The sequence below is a fragment of the Melozone crissalis genome, unplaced genomic scaffold (assembly GCF_028551555.1).
Source record: "Melozone crissalis strain CALT ecotype California unplaced genomic scaffold, PUWL_Pcris_2 ptg000014l_1, whole genome shotgun sequence".
Lineage (NCBI taxonomy): Eukaryota > Metazoa > Chordata > Aves > Passeriformes > Passerellidae > Melozone > Melozone crissalis.
In genome coordinates this window covers 17,851,537-17,876,189 of record NW_026535792.1, presented here as the reverse complement: position 1 = coordinate 17,876,189, position 24,653 = coordinate 17,851,537, and the positions used below count along the sequence as shown (strand labels likewise).

Genomic DNA, 24,653 nt, shown 5'->3' with positions numbered 1-24,653 from the left:
TCTCCTCCTCCATAACCCCCACCCTGCTCTGCCTCCTTGTGCAAGTCCCATTTATTTGTGCCTCTGGATCTCCCCTTTATACTGATATAACCCTTGACTCCAAGTAAACCAGGATGATTTTTTAAAAAATCCTCTAGCCCGTGACTTTTGTAATTCTCTTTTCTGTCCTTTAAGGTAAATTGAGGCATCTCCAGGCCTGGCACACCTCGGGTTGCTCTGACTGAAATGCCTTCAAAGCCTTTGGGCTTTGCCGTTTAATATTTGACTTCAGTGCAGCTGGGAAAGCTGATTTGAGCTGCCTGATCGTTAATCTCTGGGAAATGAGGGCAGCAAAAAGATTTGCACTTGGAGTGATGTAACAGTGTCCTCTGTGTGTGGGTGGGGGACTGGGGGCATGAAAAAGAGGAGGAGGGAGAACGAAAGGATGTTGGATATTTTTTGGTGGAATTTGGCAGGAAAGAGCAGCATCTATTTCCCATGACAGCTGTGTTTTTTTAATAGAATATTCGTAGAACATCTTAATTAAATATTTCATCCCATTTTAGTTTGGCTGAGGAGAATTACGATGAACTTTAGGAGCCAGGCTACATCAGTGTTGTTTGAACAGAAAAGTGCTGCTAAACTTATTTTAAACTGGCATTTTAAACATGGAATGGCCACTTTCTGTTGCAGCAAATTGCCATTTTATATTTGCATTGTGTTTTCAAGCAGCATAAAGCTTTAGTGTCAGTGTTTTCTGTGAAATGCAGAGACCATATGAACAGTTTGGTGTGGGTAAAATTCCTGCCCAGATAGAGCAATAATGGATGATGTGGTTTCACACAGATGTAGCAGAGTGGGACCAAGCCATTAACCATCAGAGTGCTGCATTCAGCCTGTCCAGCTTGTCTGTCTTTGTACTGGGCAGGAGTGAGACATTAAATGTGTGTTTCTGAGAATGGAGTCTCAAATTTGCCAAAAATCATTGGAATGACAAAATACACACCTGAGGTTTGTAACTTTAACAGAAGGCCACGTTTTCAGCAATGCAGGTTTGATACATTGAACCTGAATTTTGCAGCTTTCCCCTCACTGTTCCTTGCTTTCCATTGGATATATTGAACCTGAATTGAGGAGCTTCCCCTCACTGTTCCTTGTTTTCCATTGGATATATTGAACCTGAATTGAGGAGCTTCCCCTCACTGTTTCCTGCTTTCCATTGAATATATTGAACCTGAATTTTGTAGATTCCCCTCACTGTTCTTTGCTTTCCATGGGATATATTGAACGTGAATTGAGGAGCTTCCCCTTTCTCTTCTTGCTTTCCACTGGATATACTGAACCTGAATTTTGTACCTTTCCCCTCACTGCTCCTTCCTTTCCACTGGATGTATTAAACCTGAATTTTGTAGCTTTCCCTCACTGTTTCTTGCTTTCCATTGGATATATTGAACCTGAATTTTGTAGGTTCCCCTCTCTCTTCTTCCTTTCCTCCCATGATCTTCCCTGTGAGCCAAGAAAAGGTGGAACCTACAAGCAGAGTTTAGCAGCTGCATTGTTTGGCTCTTTGAAGGATAATGTTGAGTTTGGAGGTGGGATTTGTTCATGGAGTAGCTGATCCATCATGTGTGCTGCCAAAGCCCTAAAGCTGGGATTTGGGAGGGTCTGGCTTGTGGGCAGGCCAGCCCTGAGGGAACAGGATGAGTGTTCAGCAAGGTTCTGGAGCAGATGGTGTTGGTTGAATCAGGTCTGAAATCTCTCCATGCAATGATCTGAATTAACAGCACGGATGGAGGTGACTGTGGCCACCCTTGGTGACAATTGTCCCTCAGCAGCTGACACAGGAGCAGCATTCATTATTTTGTCCTTTTTCCCCTGTTGGGAGAGCTGCTCCCCAAATCAGTTCCCTTTGTTGCTCCATCCATAACTCTCCCTCTGTTGATCCCCAAGCAACTGAGGGTGGAATAAATAAATTCAAACTCTGCTCCTTGAAGGGATAAGGAGTTAATGTCAGTGTGCTGAGGTGGGGTTTTAATCTCCCTCCTGCATTCTAAATTAATCAGATATTTTCCTAAATGCTGTGCTGGTTTGGAATTGAGATAGGCTGTCTCCCATCTTCTCACTTTCTTTTTCCCACACAGGCAAATCAAATAATTTTATAGGATCTGATGGTACTGGAGTGGGGAATTGCTTTTACCAGCTTGTATTGTTGATTTTTATGGAACAGAACTCAAATTTATTTCCCTTTATTGTGGGAAAAACGTTTAGAAAGAAAGTTCTGAGCTCGTGTTTATCCAATAACAGTTCAGAGGTTAATGGGACAATTTTAAATGCATTTGGATTTCTACATGAATATGAGACCTCAGACTTTCTGAGATGCACTGATGGTGTTTTAATGACAAGGTAGAATCCTAAATATGTACACAGTATAATAAACTCACTGAAGCAAAATTGATTTTGCTTGAATCACTGGGAAGAACTTGTCCTAAAAATCCATTAATCTGTCAAGAATGAGAATTCTGAATTGTCATCAACCACCTCTACACTTACCACAGGAAGGGTCAGGTAAATAATTTTCAAAATGAAAAACCTGTAAAACTATTAGCAGACATCAAGTGTTCTCCTGGGCCTGGGCATTGGGGTATTTTTTGTTTTTTTTTTTTTTTTTAGGGTTTGAAGGAAGGATTTGTCTGTGACCTTTGGCAAAGTGCTCTGGCTTTTGTTGCTTTCCATTTATCAACCACAAGCTTGGCCTAATATCCAGTGACAGGTTTTGGATGCTGCAGGCGTTTGGTTAACAAAACATTTGGAGACATGAAATGAAAAGTATCATATAAATGGATATATTGCAATGCACTGCTTGGCCCGTTGGGTGGTGGCTCTGGTTAGGAGGTGCCAATAAACAATCTCAAAATGTGGCTGTTAATAGTGCTAATAAATAAAAATGCAATAAATAATAATAAATAATGCTCAGATTATGCAGAAATAGGTAAGTGGCTTTTGATGAGCTGGCCTGTCTCTCTCTGGGAGGCTTTTGCTTGTGCAGATGAACCTGTGGGGATCCCTCCTGCTCCTGCAGATGTTTTGAGGGATTCTGTGAGTATTTAATCTGAAGAGCAGGAACTCTCCACCCCGTGGAGTCGATTCCATGCACTTGCAGTGCTGATCATTTCTGAATTTCTGGTACAGTTTCTTAAATCAATATAAATCCATTCTTCGAGCTGGCTTCAAAGCTGCCTTTGAACTTGTAAGAGTGAAGCTGCCTGAGAAATCCAGATAAAAACAACCCCCTTGAGTTAAATTAATTAATACTTCTAAGTGTGTCAGAAAGAAAAGGCCTTAGTGGGAATGTCATGGTCGGAGGGAGCCAATCCAGCCCTTATCTGTCCATACCCATTCCCTTCCATTTGGCCACATGCAGGCCAAGATCTTTTAGTCCATTTGAACCTCCAACCTTGTGGGAAGAAATTGGTTCCTAAATAAGCTAGATTAGTTGGTAATTACATCATTGTTTTATGTAAGAGACTTGGGTATTTCCATCTCGCCGATAAGTGGGGAGCAGTGAGTGCTGTGTGTGATGCTCAGGATCTGATGCAGCTGCTAGTTTTGAGTAGTGAGATTAAAAAATGGATTATCATTTCTGGGTAATTAAATTCTATAATATCCTTCACTTCATCCTCTTCTCCCCAGAATAACAGCCCAGTAATCCCTGCACTGCAAAGAACTGGTAATATTTAAATTGGAATGTGCTAGCACAGCTCTGCCCTCTTGTGTGTGTATATTAATATCTGTGCTGAGAGGAGCAGGGAATCCTTTGCAGGCAGCACAGCAGGGAACATTTTAGAGGCAGTTTTTAGAACAGGTAAATTAATTTTTTGAAGCTTCTTTGAAAGTCCTTGGTGCCAGGCAAGTGTCTTCTGATTTTGAAGCCAGCTGCCGCCTATTGCTTCACACCACAACAGAAGCCTTCAGCTGCAGTTTGTTGGCGTGCTGCATACAGATAAAATAGCATCTCCTGGTGGGAATTTAAAAATAATTCTGTAAAAATAGCAAGTGACAAATTTAGGAAGGGTGGGATTCATCTCTCTGCACTGAGATGTCTCTGATGCAGAGCAAGTCTCAGCAGATCACCCGTGTTCCATGTGTGGGCAGTGCAAAGGGCATCTGTGCCATTCCCTGACCTCTCCCAGCCACCTGTGCTGGGATCCATCCCTTCCTAAGGATGCCTCTTCCTCTCCTTTACCTTGGACACAGCCCAAGGCAACTCACTCATATCTTCATGTTCAGAGACTGGAAGGAGATGCAGCTCACTCAAGAGTCAGAATTCCCAATGTCTGTGCAGCTGGAATTTGGGCATCTGAGTCTTTAGTGACAGAATCACCTGTTACACTTAGCCCAGCTCTCCAACAGCATCTGTGGCGCAGGAATGACAGGACATGTTGAGCAAGGAGCAGCTCACTGAGGGTTTTTTGAATAAAAAATATCTCCATTCACTCCTTGCAGGGCTTGTCCCCTTTGCTGCCAACGCTTCCAGCTGCATTACACACACTGCAAGTCCTAGGATTTTGTCACTGGTTTATTCATAATTCTCAATAATTTCATCCCCTGCCTGTGATTCATTTTTATGCTTCTAATTAGAAGGAGGCAGGGTGTGCTTCTGTGGCTGTGTAATTAAAGACTGTATCATTAACACATTTGAGCAGTAGGGAAGAGTGAAGGTGCACAGGCAAATGTTCATCCTGGGGTAGGCTGGGATTTCCCTCCTGGAAAACTTCATCCTGAGGTAATGAGACTGGAAGAACTCAAACTATAGGGTCTTGTGTAGGGAGTATTGAAATGTTTGCAAGACCAGCTTCTATATATTTTTTTGTGTAAATATATTTATGTTCTTATAATATTCCTTTAATGTAACATTCTTTGGCAGTGGATGAACTGAGGACAGGTTCTAGGTGCTATTCCTTATGGAATGGGAAATTTCAAAGTCTGTCATGGGTGGATTCTGGTTCTCTCCATGCTGGAATTTTATTTTGCTTTCTAAAGGAAAAGCTTTTCTTCCAAATGCCTTACAACTATTTTAGTTTCAATTTTCATGTAAAATACCTCATGCTGTAGACAGAAAAAGACTAAGCATAGGAATTAAAGCCAGAGGAGGGATTAGAACTGGAAATCCCCAAACTACTTTGCTCCTGATGCTGGAATTAATGAGAAGCTGGTTATTTTGGGAATGCCTGCAGCCACTTTGTGGGGGAAATATCTCCCATGCCAGTGTTGCTGTGGGAGGAGGCAGTGAGGAGCCAGCAGTATCTCAGACCACCTGTGCTGTTCACCAGGGATTTTATTGCCATGCCTTTGCCAGGGTGTGCTCAGCTCCCCAAATGTGGGAGCAGACACCCAGAGAGGGCTCAGACCCCTCCTTGCCTACAAGAGCACAAGGCAGCAAGCAGAGCATGATTTAAACAGAGAAGAGTTGGGATGTCATGCCAGGACTTGGATCCTTGAGTATCTCCAGGTGTGGTGTCTGCATCCTCAGGGACTTGAGAACTGCCATATAAAGTAGCCTGGGTTTTGGTTTTTCCCCTGTTTTTTGGTTTTCCTCTGTTCTGAGCACATCTCTGCTCAGCAGTCAGCGCTGATGGTCAGAATTGGCGCATGAAGAGCAAACAGATTTTCGGTTCTCATTTTTCAGAAAAACCATACTTTTTCAAATTTCTTTTTAAAGGTATTTGTTACTAAACCTCTCTCCAGTGCTATTTGTTTGAATCAAATTTTAGAGTTGAATTGAGCATGATCAGGCTTGATATAAACTTTTTATGCAGTAATGATCAGGATCATGTACTTGTGTTAAAGATGTGTGCAAATCTCATCCCCCCCAGATGGACTCAGGACTGCCCAGTGATACCTCAGCAGCTCCTGCTGCTATCAGAGATTCCCCAGTGACCAAACTGGTTTTGCCCTGGGAGCCTCACTGTCACTGGGAGGTCCAGGGGGATGACAAGTGTGTGTTTATTTACAGATCACCCCACTTCACCTTTGGTTTGAACTTGAGCAGCATGTAGTAGAACACAAATAAATAAATCAATTCTGTTTACATGGCAAGTTAATTGAATAATCAGGGTATTAATTTCATAAAGGAAACCATCTTTCTTTGGAGTAACTCAGAACTGTAAATGTCTTAAATCAGAAAAAACCCACAAATCTTGAGTGAGCAACTCAATGAGATTTATGCAGTGCATAGTAGCAAGAGAGAATGCCCCTTCTTCCCCATGCCCTGGAGCATAAATCAGATTTAAGATACAATGTTGAAGTCTTTCATCTATCCCTGGCTAATTTTCCTGCAGGGGGAGGTGGAGAGTCAGAAATGTTGCTTTTTTTTTGTTGTTTAAACCTCTGTTTTGCAGGCTCCTTCCAGCTTTCCCTGCGCCTCGTGGAGCTATTAAACCGTGGGAGGCAGCTCTGGGGATGAGTTACAGCTCCAGCCAGCACCGGGCTCTGTGTGATGAGTTTTATTAACCCCAGCTGACTGTAAATAACCTGCAACCACACAGCTCTAGGGCTTGATTTAAAGGTGCTCCAGCAACAATTTGCAAACAGGAAAACACAGGGAAAAGGGATTAAACAGAGAATTGCTGCAGTGTAAAGCTGGTCCTTTTTTTCTTGTTGTTTATATCAATTTTAGAGGGATTTGTGCATACAAACACCTCTATTCTCACATATATTCCCTCACACATGGTGAGTGAAATACAGCTCGTAGAGCCTCTTCTGAGTGCTGGGATTTGGGGTTATTTTTCATTATTACTGAGTTTTGAATACATTAACAGCTCCATTTTCAAACTCCAAGGATGGATCTGGGCGTAGGAAGAGCAATGTTCCTGTGCTAGTTTTCTTTCAGAGCTCTAATGTATTTATACTGCCACAGTCTCAGTAAAAGAGTCTGAGGAAGGAAGAGGATTTCTTGTCAAATTTGGCTCTGCTAGAAATTTGTAGGATGTTCTTCTCACACCGAGGCAGTGTGTTAGTTTTAAATCTTGATAAGAAGATTGATATTAGAGCTTACAAATGCTTTCTCTCCATTATCATACCTTGTTTCAGAAAATGCAATTCCCTGCAGGGCTGTGTTGTTCTGTGGAAGCTCTTGGAGTGTGTGCCCTTTATTTTAATGTAATTTTTGCCCAGAAGATGCTCATTCCCTCCCTGACACTGGATTTCCAAACGGGAGTGGAATTCCTGGCATTGGCAGCTTGTGAAGCTCAAGGCAAAAAGGAGACAGCACAGATGGGCTCATCCTCCCTGTCCATGTTTATTTAAATGGATAGGAGAGCACAGAGCTGTGTCTGGGCTCTAACCACAGCTATGGCTGCACCTTCCCCAGGCTCTGGGAGTGGCAGTGATGGTGATCCTGGCAGGAATGTCAGCACACACCACTGGAGGCTGGGCTGGGAGTGAGGATGGGGCTGGTGCTGCTCCCACACAATTCCATGTGCTGCCTCTCAGATGTGGAAGCTCTCCTGCAGGGACAGCTGGGTTGTCTTTGTGCCATTGGGAGTTTGCCATTAAGGCAATGACCAGAATGACTTGGGAGTGGGGATTGAATGTCCAAACCCATCCAGTCCTGCTGCTGTGTGTCCCTGGCCTGGTGATGGGAGCTGAAAACCTGCATCTCTCTTTGCCACAGCCCTGCTGCTGCTCTGACTTCTACAGAGCAAGGTGCTGTGGTTTGAAACTGCCAGAGGGCAGGGATGGATGGGATATTGGGAAGGAATTCCTGACTGTGAGGGTGGGCAGGCCCTGGCACAGGGTGCCCAGAGCAGCTGTGGCTGCCCCTGCATCCCTGGAAGTGCCCAAGGCCAGGCTGGACAGGGCTTGGAGGTTAAGATGGTTGTGGCTCTGGAGAGGTGTGTAAATAATTTCCATTAATTCTTTCTGCATCTGAATAGAGCACAGAGCCTGGTAATAATCCTTTACTTCCAACAGCCATTTTTGGGGAGATCAGATATGTTCTTGTGTCAAATTTAATCATAAATGTAGGCATAGATATTGGGAAAGAATTCTTGACTGTGAGGGTGGGCAGGCCCTGGCACAGGGTGCCCAGAGCAGCTGTGGCTGCCCTGGATCCCTGGCAGTGCCCAAGGCCAGGCTGGACAGGGCTTGGAGCAGCCTGGGATAATGGAAGGTGTCTCTGCCCATGGCAGGGGAGTAGGACTTGATTATCTTTAAGGTCCTTCCAACCCAAACCATCCTGGGATTCTGATTCACTTTATGATGTTCTTTTGTGCTTTTCCTGCCTCAATATCAAAATGTCACAATAGAGAATTGAGGCACTGCCTGGGTATTTGCTAGTTTTGAAAATATCTCTGTTCTTGGATGATGCTGTTTTGCACCATGGAATTTTGAATTAGAACTTGGAAAGGGACAGCTGAATCCTGTTGGAAAACCTATCCCACATATGTGGTACCTTCCACAATGGATCCAGGCTGTGGCTCAGGAAGCTACTGCAGAATAAAAAAAATAAAATACTTCTATTTAACTGCCTTTGCAAAGCTCTTCTGTTCTCTCTTTGTGCTGTGTGTTATGTGTGCTTTAGGTTATTGGGGATTTTGGGCCATAACAAGTTCTTCTTGTGTCTCCTTGAGTCTTTTGCCCCTTTGCTGCTCTTGCTCAGGTTGGGTTCAGAGCTGGAAGGGGTGAACTGGGGCTTGGACCCTTTCCAATGATCTGGATTGGAAGGAGGGCTGGACTCTGAACTGGTTTTTTCTCTCAGAGATGACTAAAACTTTTTCTTGAGCCACTTCTTCCTGCTGGTGCTTTAGCAATCATTTCCCCCATGAAATCTCATAGGAGCTGCTGGGGCCTTTTTCCCCCTCTTATTTTTACAGCAATTTAAAGCCCTTTTATTAAATCTAAACCTCACTGTTTGATAGTTCATCCCTAAGCTATAATTACCCAATATGAAGATGCAAGCACAAAATAATTACCTAGGGAGGTTTACACAAAAGGGAATAACTCATTATTATTTTTTTCCAGTCCTCTGAGAAAATCTATAAGAGGAGGAATAAAGGGAAGAGTGATGATAGAGCAGCACAGATACAAACCTGATGATCTTACTGTGATTCTGTCAGGGTTTCTGCTCCAGTGGCTTCCTTAAAGGAGCATTGTCAGAAAGAAAAATCACCTTGCTGGAAGTGGCTCGTGCAATCAATCACTGGCCAGCGAGGGGATCAGATGGATTCCCTTTTGAATTAAATCAAAACACACTTCAAAGGCATTTAATCATATTTTTGGTGGCTGACTCCCTGGCACAGGACTTTTGTAGTCCTGCAAAAGAGAGGCTGAAAGACAATTATGCAAGTTATAAACTCTTTTTGATGTAGATACCAAGTTCTTTGATGATTGTGTTTTCCTGGGCTGGCCTTTGGGCAGATTGATTTACAGCAAATAATGGCTTTTTGTTTCTTCACTGCTAGAAGGATCTAAACCACACTTTTCCAACCTGTGCAGTGCCTGGGATTATTGCTAGAGGTGACAAAGAAAAGTGGTGTGTCTTCATCCAGCAGTGACACAGGAGAAAATCCTGAAGGTCTACATATTGAAGAAGGTGTTTTATTCCCTTTCTCTGGAGCTAGAGACCCAAATTAACAGGCATTTGTATTTTCATTTTCTTCAGGAGAATGCAGTGACCCATTGCACTGTGACAGCCCTTATCAGCAGGCTGAGGGAGCAAACCTGAGGGAGATAAATGCACCAGGAGCAGGTATCCACTGCTTTGTGGGAAAGCAGGAATGCACATTAAGTGGTTGAGGCTCTGGAGAGGTGTATAAATAATTTCCATTAATTCTTTCTGCATCTGAATAGAGCACAGAGCCTGGTAACAATCCTTTACTTCCCACAGCCATTTTTGGGGGGATCAGATATGTTCCTGTGTCAAATTTAACCATGAATTTTGTCATAGATTTTGAAAAACATCAGAATTGTTAATCTGCTTTCAATTTGCTTGTCTTAGGGAGAAAGAAGAAAAAAAGTGATTTGTGTCTCCTCAGTCAATTGTTGCTATTTCCAAATGACTTTTAGGAGCATAAAATCTCCCCGTGTTTCCCCAATCACAGAGTTTTCCTCAGCTCACAGGTGCATCCCTGGGGAAGCAGAGCTGGTTTATCTGCAGATGTCAGCAGTGCTCACTCCTGGGGCTCACAGTGCCTTTTCACTTCTCCATTTTCTTTCCATCCCAGCACTTTTAGGCAACTCCTTGGGTTTTCCCCTTCCCCTGTTGTTCTGCTCAGCCCTCAGTCTGATGTTCAGCATTTCTTCCTTCCCATCCCTGCTCCCAGCAGGCGTTTCCATGGTGTGGGAGTGGAGTACAACATCCTTCTTGTCTCATAAGTGTGAAAAAGCTCTTTCCTTCAGGAATTAAACAAGCAATCCTCCATCCCCTCTCTGGTGTGCTGGCATCTTATCTTAGCCCACAACTCTGGTGTATATTTTAACCTTTAATGGCACTTTTTACCTTCCCAGTAAGGCATGAACAGATGGTTGGAGACCTGTGGAGTGTGTCTGGAGTTCTTTTGACTATTCCCCATTTCAGACAGCTGCAGGATTTTCTGATTTGAGGCTGTATTAATAGGCACAAAATGGTGAAGGATACTTCAGTTAGTGGGATGTTGATGGGTACATAGAGTTTGCAGTGTCTGTCTTTAAATCCATACTTACAGAAGAAGGTGGGAAGTGGCCAGGTGTGTCAGGTTTGGTGTTTTATATCACATAGTGGCACCAGGAGATGCCAGGCAGGAAGGGCACATGACTCCAGCTGCTTTTACAGAATCCCAGGCTGGTTTGGGTTCGAAGGGACCTTAAACCCATCTGATCCCACCCCCTGCCATGGGCACAGACACCTTGCACTGGGCCAGGGTGCTCCAAGCCCCATCCAGGCTGGCCTTGGACACTTCAGGGATGGGACAGAGCATTTCCAGCATCCCCAGGGTGTCTGTCACACCCTGGCACTGGCAATAACCTGCACAGGGAAGTAATTACAGAGTGTCAGTGAATTTGGTAGCACCTGAATGGGCTTCAGGTGTGAAACATTGGAGTTTCAATCAGTTTGTGGCTATTTAGGCAGCCTCTTGACTCTTCCCTTCATCCTCTCACTCTAAGAAGGACAAATGGGAAACATAAAGCTATCAGAAATCAATTAATCTGATCTGGGAACACGCTTGTTAAAATGCTTTACTTACAAAGATCTGGATACTCCACAGCAGAGCAGAATTTGGGAATGTCTGGATCCCTGATCTGTGCATTTCTGTGAGCTTAGCCTGTTTGCATTACTCTTTTGTTTGGATTACTCTTTTGTGTGTTTAGATTACTTTTTTGTTTGGACTGCAAGCTTTCTATTTGTTTTAGGGTAGTTGAACCTTCTTTAGAAGCTATTTGACCTTAAATTGCTAGTGTGCACATTTAATTCTCAGCTCTAATATAAATCTAGATGGATATTCTGGAATTTAAGAAAGAAAAACCAAGAAAATGAGAATGGCTTTGTGAAATGTTTTCCCTAAAGGATGTTGGATTTAGGAGCTCTAAATGAAACTGAAGTTGATGTGGGTTACGGGGGAGAGCCTGGTGTGCTCTGGAAACCAAGAAAATGAGAACGGCTTTGTGAAATATTTTCCAAATTCAAAACCTAAAGGGTGTTGGATTTAGGAGCTCTAAGAGAAACTGGACTTGATGTGGATTATGAGGAAGAGCCTGGTGTGCTCTGGAAACCAAGAAAATGAGAATGGCTTTGTAAAATGTTTTCCCTAAAGGATGTTGGATTTAGGAGCTCTAAGAGAAACTGGACTTGATGTGGATTATGAGGAAGAGCCTGGTGTGCTCCAGAAGCAATTAAAGCTCAGCCATTCCAAAAGATAATTACACTTGGCACCAGCCCTTCCCCCTGCAGGGTTTCTTCTTCCTCACCTCTGATGGCAAAGGGCCCCTGGGCTCCCCAGTGTCACCTTCTGCTCTGTGCTGCTGGAGCTGGGCCAGCGTGTCCGGGGGTGCCTCTGCTCCCTCCAAAGGGCTGCAGGAGGTGTCCCTGTGCTGGGGAAGGTGTCCCTGTGCTGTGTCTGTGTGCTGTGTCCCTGTGCTGGGGAAGGTGTCCTTGGGCTGTGTCCCTGGGCTGTGTCCCTGTGCTGTGTCCCCCCAGCCCTGCCCCAGCCCTCGCCTGCCTTTGCCTCTGCGCTCGCTGGTGTCACAATATTGACTTGCAAACACGGAGCTTTTTGGCCAGTTGCTATGGTTACCCCTCAGAATGGAGACTCCAGTCCCAGGCAATACATTCTCAGCCTTAATGAAATGCACAGCAGTGTGTTCAACTTGTAAACCCGACGTGGATATCGCTAAGCAACATCCATCCGTGATTTGCCATAATTACTGCTGCCAGCTCTGCACCATTGAAATGCTGGAGCACAAGGCTCCCTCCTCCACTGCATCAAATGTTTTTCTGCAGTAGCTTCAGTCTCTCAGACCTGTGATGTTTCCTAGTCCCTTAACAGATTCAATGAACTCAGTTTGACCTTTTGAAATTATTCACACCTTCAGACCCCATCTCTCCAATCTCTTTTTGTGTTTATCTACTGTTTCCTGCTCATTCAGTCCCAGAAATTCATCTTAAAGACCTTTGATTCTTTTGCCCTAGATTCAAAATGTGAATCCAACTCATTTCCTCTTGTGTATTTGAAAAGATGCAATTCCTCCAACCAGTGTTGAATTAAAGTGTGTGTGTGGAGCTGTTTACTCCAGGATCTGCTCCAGGAGGAGCTGATGCCTTCAAGTCTTTTAGAATCCCAGACTGGTTTGAGTTGGAAGGGACCTTAAAACCCATCCTGTTCCAACCCTGTGCTGTGGGCAGGGACACCTTCCAGTAGACCATCTTCCAGTGGGTGGAAGTTTTCTGCTTAGAGCTTTCATTTAGTGTTTATCCTGAACAAGGTGTTTTATGCATGAATTTGAGAAGTAGAATAAAACCAGACCCTGTTCAGAAGTCCACACTCCAGCCTTCAAGTCAAATCATTAATTGCAATTGCAGTTCTTGAATTCCTTGCCTTGTGCAGGCACTTGGGGTGGTTGGGACTGTCTCTCCCAGATTCTCTGCTGCTCAGTCTGATTCCTTGTTCTGTGAATATTTTCCCCGTACAGCCCCAGAACTGCCAATCCTAGAGAGGAAGAACTGGTTGATTTATCTGCTCTATGTCCGCAGAGACTACGAGGAGTGTAAGGTAAGAGCTGCCTCCAGAATGTGGGGATTATTTCACTGATGTCATGACAAAACAGTTTTCTTGACAGTTTCCCAACCACCCTCTTTCCTGACTTCTTGTGGAATAAGGGGATCAAGAGAAAACATGAGCAAAATGACTTCAGTGCTCTCCAATCCTTGGCTGCCTTCAGGATCTGAGGGTGCAGCTCTCTGGAGCAGTCTGTGAGCTCAGGATGTCCCTGGGAGGCGAGAAGTGGAAAGAACTGCAGACCTCTGTTGTTCCCAGTGATGGATAGGGTTTTCCAAACTGATAATAACCCAGTTCCACAGTGCAGGTTTCTTGATGGTACTACAGGGACACTATGAAAACACTTCAGTTGAGGGAAACATTACTACCAAGTGTAAATAAAAAACATCCTGGTTACTCTTGAGCAAAATTCTTTCATTTTACACATGATCCATGGCATGCTCTAATTCATCTTGGGCTTGGTGAGCAGCTTAGAACTGGTTGTCTGGAATTATAATGGAAAGTGGACTAAGAAAATGGCAATTTTTATTTAACAGTGTGTTTTTCTGATAAAATGAGCACAAGAAGATGATGCACCCATGGGCAGGAGGAGGGGACAAGAGTTGCCATTCTGATTCTGGCATGTGCAGCAAAGATCTGAAAAGTCTTTTTGGCTTCTGAAACACCAGTTTGGTCAGGACTTGCCTCTGCTGGAGAGACCTTGGAGGTGCTTAGGAAATGGGCAGGCTGGAGGAATTTCATTTAGCTCTTAATTAACAGAGCCAGGCAGTTGTATCATTACAGTAATTTCCTCTCAGATCTTGGTTTGATAGATAGAAACACAAGCTGGACTAGCCCTCAGAACAGAAAATTGTTTCCCCTTTTTTGTGGTCTGACTGGAGTTTCTTGGTGTGATTCTGTGTGTTGATTGTTTCTGTGATGGGATGTGAAATCACAGAGTACAGAAAAGAAAAATATGTGCAGCTCAGGAAAGCAGAGAAAATAACAAATGGATGATATAAAGGCAACACTGATGTCTCCATGTCTTCATCAGTCATGGAAGCAAGGAAATAGCAGGGGAAAATCGAGAGAAGACAGCTAATAAATACTCTTCTGCTTGGCAGGCCAGCTTTCCTTTCCTCAGAGCTCACAAAACAGTGTTTTTGCAGTAAAACTGGAAGATTCCAGGATGGTTTGGGTGTTGTTAAAATCCATCAGTTTAGTCTCAGTAAGAAACAAATGACCTGTTGTGTTAATTAATTTTGCTCTTTCCCGCTCAGTGCTTTGAAATGCTCCCTCTCTAACAGAGTTTAAAATCTCCCATAGTTTTCAATGAACTAAAGGGCCATTAAAAACTGTTTATTTACTGACATCAACTCCCCAAAGTGGAGGCATTAAAGTGATTTTGACCCTTTCAGTGCTGCTTGAGCAAAGTGCCAGGCAGACATCCCTGGGAGTCTGCAGCTGCAGCATCCCCTGGGATGGCACAGAGACTGCTTGGTCCCCTGCCAGTTGTGTCTAAATTCCGTCATCAGCACCTTAAATAAACTTGGGGGAAGAAATCTGGGATTTGAGATCATATTCCTCAGCTGAGGGCCTTCTGCTGTGTGACTTTTTAGGGTTTATAGAATTAATCAGATTTCTCTAAAAGATAGCTCTCTATTGCCCTCTCTTGCTCTGAGAATCCAGGTTTATGTAGATGGAGCAATCCAGAGTATGTGAATTGAGGAGATGTTGGTTATTTCTGAGTAAAATGTTTTATAACCATGCACTTTGTAAAGAGTTACATAAATAAATTATTAGATACAGGTGAGGGAAGAGCAGCTCAGGCCTGTTCTTCCTTTTCCTTCAATAAGAACTTTCCTTCTTCTCAATGGTAACTTCTCAATTAGTATCTTCTCAAGAATAACTTTCTCAGTAACAGCTTTCCTCCCATGTGCTGTATTTGAGGTTCAATTTTCAGGTCCTTCACTTCTGTTCCTCTCAGAGGCTGGTGCTGGCCATACACATCTGAAATGCCAGATAAGCATCAGGTCACTCAGAAATTACTCTTACCCTCTGTGTTCTTCCACTTCTGCACAAAAGGGGAGTCTCAGAGCAGAAATTATGCTCTTGATTCCAAAGGATGTGACTGTGGAATATATCCAGACTGCAGCCACCCCACCCCAAACTGGGAGCTGTGTGGATGAAGCCAGCAAGAATTTACATTTTCATGAGTTTTTTTTCCCTGTTCACTCCTCATTTGTTCTTTTGGCTTTCATTCACTCAGCTGCAGTTGCTCCAGTTCAATTTATTTCTTCACAAAGGGCCTGGAGTAGATACCCTTATCAGCAGAGGATGCTTTCAGAGTTGCCTCCTGGTGTTTCCCCCAGGTAGTACCTAATTATCTTTGGGAATAGGACTGAACAGAGCAATACTGAAAGGGCTACAGTGTTCCTGGCACAGAGCTCTGTTGTGTGCACTGTGTGGTTGTCCCAGTCGAGGTCCAGTGCCCTTGTTAGACGTGGGGTTGTGGTTTTTGTGGCTGGAACCAAATCTCTGGAATCAACTTTGTAAAATGATGTGAGCTTACAATTTTGTCCTTCCAGGCTGTCATCAAAGAGCAGCTCCAGGAGTCCCAAGGGCTCTGTGAATATGCTGTCTATGTCCAAGGTATGTATGAAAATCTTTTTGCTAAAGCAGGTCACCCCTGATTTGAGATACAGAGAACAATGCAGGGGGTAGGTGAGGGAAACATAGAACTTCCCTCATCAATGAAATTTCCCCACCCTGTGTTCCCATAGAACATAAGGAAAAAATACAATTTTTCCCCTCTGCTTGCTCCATTTAGTATTGAAATTAGGGATTTTCACATGAAATGGGCAGATTAAATGTCCTGTTTTCTCTGTATTTGTCATCAGTTCTTCTTTGGGTTATGGTTCCCAAAGGTTCCTGGCCTTCAGTGTGTTGCTGTGTGTTTGATCCTGTTACAGAGGCATGTTTTCTGTTTGTGACCCACCCCAGGTGATCATTGTCTCACTCCTTGCTCTAAGGGTGGCATTCCTCTTCCTGCCCTGCCCTCTGGCCCCTAAAAAATGTCTCCCAAAATGTGACATTGCAATTCCAAATGCCATGGTTGGGGACAGTGAGATTTGCTGGCAGGGACATGCTGCATCCTGGAGAGGCTGGGAAGGGGAGAAATCCAGATTGCATCTGTACAAGCAATTCCCCATGATTTAAAGCTTAAAGCTTTTGTGTCTGAATTTCCCCAGGCACAGAGTCCTGCCCTCAGACACAAAACTGTGGGTGCTGCAGGAGGGACAAACACCAGAGGAGCACTGATGTGATAGATGTGTGCTCCCCCTTCTTTCCCTGCTGTCAGAGGCAAGTTTTTCCTGCTGAGAATGGATTCATTTGCCTGCTCTATGTTGTTTTACAGCTTTGATATTTCGCTTGGAGGGGAGAATTCAAGAATCTCTTGAACTTTTCCAGACATGTTCCATTCTGAACCCTCGAAGCGCTGACAACCTCAAGCAGGTGGCACGATCCCTGTGAGTGGGGTTTTATTTGTTGTTTCTCTTGGCTGTGCCACCCAGGACCTTCCATGCTTTGTTTTTCTCTTAGGCTGCTTAATTCCAGACATGTTTCCTCCTTATCAACACTTGGCTGGGCTTCCAGAAGCGTGGGCTGTTCTTTAAGCAGAATCTCTGTTATCTGCCTGGCTGCTCTTGTGTTTTCTCTTTCTCTGGGCTTCAGGCAGAAAGGTGATCCTGATTTCAAGGTCCAGAGCTGCAGGTGCTGACCTGAGCTGGGCAGACTTGCCCTACAGATCCTTTTCTGTTGCTGAAGGTTGTGTCAGGGCACCTGTCTCTTTCTTTGGAGACAAAAGCAGGTTGCAGAGCCTGGGCATTCATTCCTTACATCCCCACTAGTGTCAGGATGGATGACCTTGGTCCCCAGAGGGAGCAGTGCTGAGATTGTAAACTTCTCCTGGAGATTTCTGGAGATACAGCAAATAGGATAATTTCTCACTGGCAAAGGTGATAGTGGCTGCACAGCAGGGTCTGAAAACAGGAAAGACATAAGAATTGCAATCCTTTTGCAGGTTTCTCCTGGGGAAGCATAAGGCAGCCATTGAAGTGTACAATGAAGCAGCAAAACTCGATGAGAAGGACTGGGTGAGTGTTCAGGGGGTTGCAAATCTTTGTAATAGCTGCAAACTTGTCCCAAACCATGGTGAGCTCACACTGCCTGTGGTCTGAGCTTGGTTTGGATCACAGGAACCAAATCCCATGCCTTGGGGCAAATCCCTGGCTTGGGGCACAGAGAATTGAGCAGTGTGTTGGAACTTGGCCAGGGATCAATTTTAACATAACCACATCTGTGCTTTAAGGGAAATATGGGGAGAGTTTGGAAACCTCAGGTATTAAAACTTGCTTGAGTAATTGGGAAAGCTTTTGTAATGCAAAACATCGTTGAGAATACAGGAGCAGTAATTAAATGAGCTCTTCTGTATAAAAAGACAAAAAGAGAGGAAGAGCATTGCAAAGGGAAAGGTGTGACAGAGGGTGAGGGAGAGGCCATGTCTTGCAGCTTCTGCAGGTGCCTGTTTTGCCTGCAGAAGTGTTTCTAAAGTAGGCTTGCAATGTATGAGCTCATTCCTTTGTTTGTCAGTACATCCAAAATTCAGGATACAAGGATAGCTTTGGTGTTATTCAAATTCCCCTGTGCCAGACAACTCAGAAACCTTTTGTATCACAAGTCTTTCTTCCACCTGCATTTCCAGTGCTTGGCATGCTTGTAACCCTATTTACAACCCAGCAGGCAGATGCCAGTGGGTATTTTGATTAGTTATTCCCCATTCCTGGCTCAGCACTGGAAGCAGAATCAGACTCTGCTCTTCCCTCATTCTGCAATCTGCAGCAGCCTGGAGTCACTGATTCAGTTCTGCACAGCTGGAGAGGCTGCATGGAGGAAAACAGGTTGATGGGGAAGTCAGAGAGTTTCTAAAGGTCAAGGCTGTCTAAGCTGATGAATCAGTTAAATGCTCACCAGAATAAAATAAAAAATTGGGAGAACTTTGCTTTTCTCAAATTGGGAAGGTGCCTTGTGTGTTAAACTGTGGGTGAGGAGTTAAGAGCAGGGATGCTCCCTACAGTGTCACCAGAGTGTTTCAGATCTCTGAGGGATCTCCCTACCCTGTGCAAAATTGTTTAGGATACCTGAGGGATATCAGGTATTCCAGTGCTCAAGTTGTGTTTTGGAAAATGAGGCACATCTTCCAGTTTTGTCCAGCTGGGTTGGACACTGTGCATATCCTACTGAGGTACAGCCAAACTGAGTCACCCATGAGGGCAGCAAGTTTTACAGGGTGACACCACAATGAAGAAACCAGTCTGTGCTCCTCGTTCTCTGAAAACAAAATGTCTGATGTCTCAAAAGAGCTTTGTCATTTCTGTGGTTTTTGTCTCAGTGGACTGTAATGTTTTGTGTACAACCCCACTTAAGCTCTGTGGGTGCCTGAAATAACTGGAATTTGTAGGTTTACTTGCTCTAAAAAGCAAGAAAGGTGTGGGCAGTCAGGGCTCTCCTCCTCTGGGTCAGAGCTGTCAGATTTTATTTCAGTCCTTGTGCTGATTTGGCTTTTTTTCATGCAGGAGATCAGCCACAACCTGGGTGTGTGCTACATGTACCTGAAACACTTCAACAAGGTAATGTCAGTGGGAAGCAAGGAAGCATCCCAAAAATTTCACTCTCTTTGATAGCTTGAAATGGATCATTTGCAGCAAGAGGCTTCAAGAAAGTTTTTTGCCTCAGTGTTTTGTTTTTGGGAGCAAAGGTTTGTGAGCTGTCTCTGTTCCCATTTGTGTGTTGAATTTCTTTGAGTCAGCTGCAAGTCATTGAGGTTGTGTAAAGGGAGATCACCCTGTGGCAGGGCCAGAGGGCCAGAGGCTTTTTTTGAAATCTAAGATTTTTCAGAGAACATTTTTGGTTTTAAAGGGAATGTTTGAGAAACCTCAAACTAGACAGAAAATGGGCTGTGCTCCAATAAGAGCTGCTTCTGTGTCTGAGTCCTTTAAAGGCAGACCCAGGAACACTGCTGGCTTTGTAGGAGCAGCAATCCAGCTCCATCCTCTTGAAGCAAGAGAAGGGTGATGGTAAAACCCCAAACCATTTCCCCAGCTCAGACTGATGCATCTCATTTTCCTGCAGGAAACCTCAGCTCCCTGGGTCTGGCAGGACTCAGAGGGAAGGAGTTATGGGGTTGTTTGCTGGGGGTGCAGCAGATCCTTTTTTCCTCCAAGAGAAGGTTTTGCTCCTGTGTCTGAAGCTCCTTTTGAACTACACCTGCAGTTAGTACAGGAGTTTTGGAGGCTGAAATGCAGTTTTATTCCCAGGTCTGAGTGTGCCAGTCCCAGTTCCTCACTTAACCATCCCCTGAGTGCTGGTGGTGAGCACTGAGCTGTCTCTGATCCAGCTACTCTAAGGGAAAAACAGCATTTAGACCCTTTTTGTTCCAAATTTAGCCCAGCCCCTCTCTGCTGCTGTTGCTGGTGGGTGCTGTGGCCCTTGCAGCAAAGCCCAGCTGTGCTCCCTGTTTGAGGGATCCCTGTGCAAAAGCAGCCTCTGCAGTGTGGGTTCACACTTGGGAATTGTTGTCTGCACCAACACTTTCCAAACTGAGACCTGCTCACACCTCCCCTGAGATTTTCACTTCCCCACTGCTGGAATAAGCATTTTAAGGAAGAATAAGCTGCAGAGTATCAGTTCAGCCAGCAAATCCAGAGCGTCCCTCAGGCCGAACAAACTCAAATCCAGGAGCAGGCCTGTGCTCATCTCCTCCTTGGGAGGCAAATGCCTCCTGCTTGGCTTGAAGGTGTTGCCTTCTACTGCCCCTAACAGCAGGTGGCTGCTGGTGCAGGGCTTGTTCCAAGGATTAGCTGGGCTGGGGTTTGTGTTCTCCAGGTGCAGGGGATGTTTGTTGGCTGTTCTCCTTCCCTGGCTGTTGGGGATTACTCATGAGCTGTTGCTTTGCTGAGGGTTCTGGAATAATTTATTATTTTTTTTCTTCTCTGTGGTTGTGTTTTTAGGCACGAGACCAGCTCAACCATGCCCTGGAGCTCAACAGACACGACCTGACCTACATGATGCTGGGCAAAATTCACCTCTTGGAGGGGGAGATGGATAAAGCCATTGAAGTATATAAGAAAGCTGTAGAGTAAGAAATACTCGGTTTTTTTCCATCTGCCCATTCCCATCCTATGGCAGGAGAAAATTGATTGGTGTCCCAGATCTGAATTGAGGCCATGATTAAAAAGCTAATGGTAATTACAGGGGCTCTGAGCAAAGCTGGCACTTCCAAGCACTTCAGCTGTCTCTGCTCCTGCTGACAGTGTGGCAGGGAACAAGGGAGCTGTTGGAAGGGCTGCCAGAAAAAATTGGAATAACAAATGCATGGAGATGCCTGGGAGCAAAGTGATCCAAAACTGACTTCATCCATGCCAAAGGTTTATCTCCCAAAACAATGTAACCCTGACTGCCCCCCCAAAATCCCTGCCTGGGGTCACTTGCTGCTTTCCCTCAGAGCAGTTTGTGGCTGAGGGAGATGAGCTGGGCACAGGGAGCTTCTCCCACCCCATCACTGCTCCTCAGTGCCCACCTATCCCTGTTTTAGGGCATTCCCAAGCCTTTCCAGTGCTTTCAAAGGCAGCTTTGCCATGGAGGCCAGCTCTAGAAAGAAAATCAGGAGTGTGTTGGGAGGCAGGGGGTGTTGATGCAGTGTTTCCTTACATGTCTGCCCTCACTGCTGCCTGAGGGTAGGTGGGGCTGGGCAGGCTTTTGGACTAATCTAGAATGTTTATTACGTAAATAATCCTTGCTAAGCATCTTACCAGGTTTATATTCTTATCCTGGTGCTCCCCTGCCCTCCTTTCTTCTTCATTCCTGTTTATTCCTGGGGTTTTTTTGTTCTCATCTGCCTATGGCATTTTTCTTGCTGTTTCCAGCTCCAGGACAGTCTGTTATTCCTTGTCTGTATTCCACCAGGCACAGGTGGTTTTGTTGTGGTTGCAGTTTAGAGGTGCCAGTGTGAGTGTGCAGATCAGATATTTTTAAGTCTTGCTAGCAGGGAATTAAAAACTGACTCCTTTTGGGGTGAGTGAGACCACAAATTGTGTCTCTTTCTCAGCTTTGTCCTTTTTTGTTGTGGTTTCCATCCTATTTATTTGTAATCTTTTTATAAGGTGAATTAAAATTCTGATGAGGAGTGTGTAGAATCCATCAGGAATGCTGAGGATTGCCTGCCCTACATGGCCCAAGAGGCTTAGGATGGATGGATTTACAGGGTGGTTTATGAGAGACAATGGAAAATCTCATTTTGTATTTCCAGGTCACTGATTCAGACTCACTTTGAAGCTTAACAAAACCACATTATCTTATTATGTGTCCAGATGTATTTCACAGAGCCTTGTGCCTTCCCACCAATCCCCAGAAGGTATTTGGGTAGCTGAGGTGTGATGTTATTCAAAGGAAGTCCCCATGATGGCAGTTCTAATATTTGTTTTTAGTAATTAGAATTTAATTTCCTGGATTGATACAACAATAATGTAGCATCAGAATTCCGTATTCTATTTTTTACCCTGTTCTAGAAGGGCTGAAAAACAAACTCAGGCTTTTATATTCCAGGTTTTCTCCAGAAAACACAGATCTCCTCACAGCCCTGGGCCTGCTGTACCTGCAGGTACTGAATGCTGTTACTGTTACAAAAACTTAATTATTTTCAGTATAACCCTGTTGGATTTTTTATAGAGGTAATTTCTGTCCACCTTCCCATTGCTTGCACATGCTTCTCTACAGACTGAATTTAACAGGACAGAACTTGCTTTTCTGTATCTTGTCTTTGCTGCTAAAAGCAAGCTGATTCCCTGGAGCAGAGCCAGAGCAGGAATTCTGTTTGGCAACAGCCCTAACTCTGTTATAAATCCTCCAAGTATAACAAAACATGACTAGTCATTACCTTGCTGCTGCAGCAGGAGTTATCCTGAAAAAGCAGCCATGAAATTGTGAGTGTTAATGCACCATAAAGGAAAATCAGAATCAATTTAAATAACAAAGGTGTGCTTATCCTTGTGTCTGTGCAATGGATGGGAAGGGTTGGATTATTCCAGAAGCTGCTTCCCAAAGAGTGAACAAGCAAAGGAGAATAGGCAGTAGTGCCTGAGAGGAGGAGGAGGCCCCCAAGCTGCTCTGAGGGTGCTCTGGAGTCAGCCTGGGAGAGCTGGGGGTGCTCACCTGGACAAGAGAAGGCTCCAGGAGAGCTCAGAGCCCCTGGCAGGGCCTGAAGGGGCTCCAGGAGAGCTGGGGAGGGACTGGGGACAAGGCATGGAGGGACAGCACACAGGGAATGGCTCCCACTGCCATGGGGCAGGGATGGATGGGATATTAGGGAGAAATTCCTCCCTGTGAGGGTGGGTAGGCCCTGGCACAGGGTGCCCAGAGCAGCTGTGGCTGCCCCTGCATCCCTGGCAGTGTTCAAGGATGAGGTTGGACAGGGCTTGGAGCAGCCTGGGACAGTGGAAGGTGTCCCTGCCATGGCAGAGAATGAGATGAGCTTTAGGTGAATTCAGTTGAAACCACAGAATCACAGGATGGCTTGGAAGGACCTTAGAGCTTATCTGGTTCCAATCTATAGGATTTAAGTGTTTCCAAGCTCTCACATGCTCATATATGCCACAGTGGTGCCCTGTAACACCTTCAGGCCATGAGAAGACAAGGGAAGGGAAGGGAAGTGCCCTGAGCAGGAGAGCCCTGGGCAGTGAGGAGTTTGTGGTGAGGGAATTGGGGATGTGCAGAGTACAGTTTGTAGCCTGTGTTCTGGGACAGAGAAAGGAGCACAGACCTGTGAACCCAGAGCTCATTTGTGGTTGGGTCAGAACAGTGAATCCAGCCAAGTGAAATTCTTACAATCTGTTCTGTGAATTATCAAACAGGAACATGTGTGTGTAATGGGAGCACTGTAAAACTCACTTTTCTGACTGAACTAGAAATTCTGGTGCCCACAAACCCTGTATTCTCCTTCTTAACTCCTCTTATTCCTGAATTTCTGATGCTTATGTACTTCTTTTCCCAGGCTGGGGAGTACCAGAAGGCTTTTGAACACCTTGGAAATGTGCTTACCTACGACCCAGGCAACTACAAGGTATGGTGAGGAGTGGACATGACCCAGCTGAGCCATGAGGGGACACCTCCTAAAGCCAATTCCACTGTCAGAGCTCTGCCATCTGCATCTGGGGCCTGGAGAGGCTGAAAGGATCCTGCCCAGAGAGCTTTCTGTGAAATCCATTTCTGGGATGTTTCCCTGGTAGGGAGTTGGGTGTGTGTGGAGATAGGGAAAGGGAAGGAGGCAGAATATGGGATATTAAATTGATCCCTTTGGTTTTTAATCTGAAGTTGCACCAAAGCCAGGTGGAATTTACTTTGGAAGGAAGATCTTCTGGATTTTAAAAATCCCTGAAGAGCTGTGCCAGGTCCCTTGTGATATTGCATTTTATTATTCTCCCATCTGCTGATAGCCTGTGCTTCCAGCTGCTCTGGGTATTTCCTTGGCTGTGGTCTGGAGAGCTGAGCTTGGTGTCTGAGTTCCATTCCTCATTGTGGAGCTGCTTCCCTTTTTAGGGCTGTTACCTAATTTCTCTCCTTTTTTTCCCTGTTGGCGATGCAGAGCATTGAAATGTGTGGTTGACAAACATGAGTTGTTGTGAAAACACCTTTACACTTAGGAATTTTACTTGTCACTGTGAAATCTTAAAAAGGACTTAACTAGTGTGGTTTAAATATAGTGTGTTGTACTCACTTCCTTTTTTTTCCCCATGCATATTCCCATTAATTTGCAGTATCAGCCAGTCACTGTGAATTAGGAGAGCTTTGCTGCATGTCTTGCTTGAGTACATTTCACTCTCCACTTAACTTGCACAAGAACTATTTCTATCTGTGCTTGGTTGTAAAAGGAATCTATTAGTGCACAGATCTTTTCAGAGCCTCAGACTCTAAGGAGTATTTCTGTCAGCCCAAAAAATACCCTAAACATTTGTAGTGTCATGTTGCAGTACTAATGGAATCACAGACTCACAGAATGCTTTGATTTGAAAGGGACCTTAAATAAGCCCATCGTGTTCCACCCCTGCCATGGGCTGGGACACCTCCCGCTGTCCCAGGGTGCTCCATCAGCATGGCCTGGACACTTCAGGGATGGAGCAGCCACAGCTCCTCTGGGCAGACTCATTTCTGAGACAGTTATGATTCAAACAGTGCAGGGAGAAGCAGCCTCAGGTTTGTTCCTCACCCTGTGTTCTTCCCTTCGGTGGGAGATTCCAGAATCCCCATCTGCTCCCACTGTGGATCTTGGCAGTCCTTAGAAGTGAAATGGTTGTTGCTGGGATGGTTTTAGTTTAATCATTTTGTCCTCTC

General features: G+C 44.8%; 1 protein-coding gene across 2 annotated transcripts in view; it reads left to right on the top strand.

Moving 5' to 3' along the window:
* BBS4 (Bardet-Biedl syndrome 4) overlaps positions 1 to 24,653 on the top strand; it is a 35,765-nt gene that overhangs the window by 3,382 nt on the left and 7,730 nt on the right. For both annotated transcript variants that reach the window (XM_054272523.1, XM_054272522.1), the window contains 8 exons: positions 13,144 to 13,223; positions 15,797 to 15,860; positions 16,627 to 16,738; positions 17,293 to 17,365; positions 18,845 to 18,898; positions 20,279 to 20,406; positions 21,873 to 21,927; positions 23,317 to 23,385. In XM_054272523.1, the coding sequence (XP_054128498.1) occupies positions 13,144 to 13,223; positions 15,797 to 15,860; positions 16,627 to 16,738; positions 17,293 to 17,365; positions 18,845 to 18,898; positions 20,279 to 20,406; positions 21,873 to 21,927; positions 23,317 to 23,385 (635 nt within the window). The remainder of the gene's footprint in view (positions 1 to 13,143; positions 13,224 to 15,796; positions 15,861 to 16,626; positions 16,739 to 17,292; positions 17,366 to 18,844; positions 18,899 to 20,278; positions 20,407 to 21,872; positions 21,928 to 23,316; positions 23,386 to 24,653) is intronic.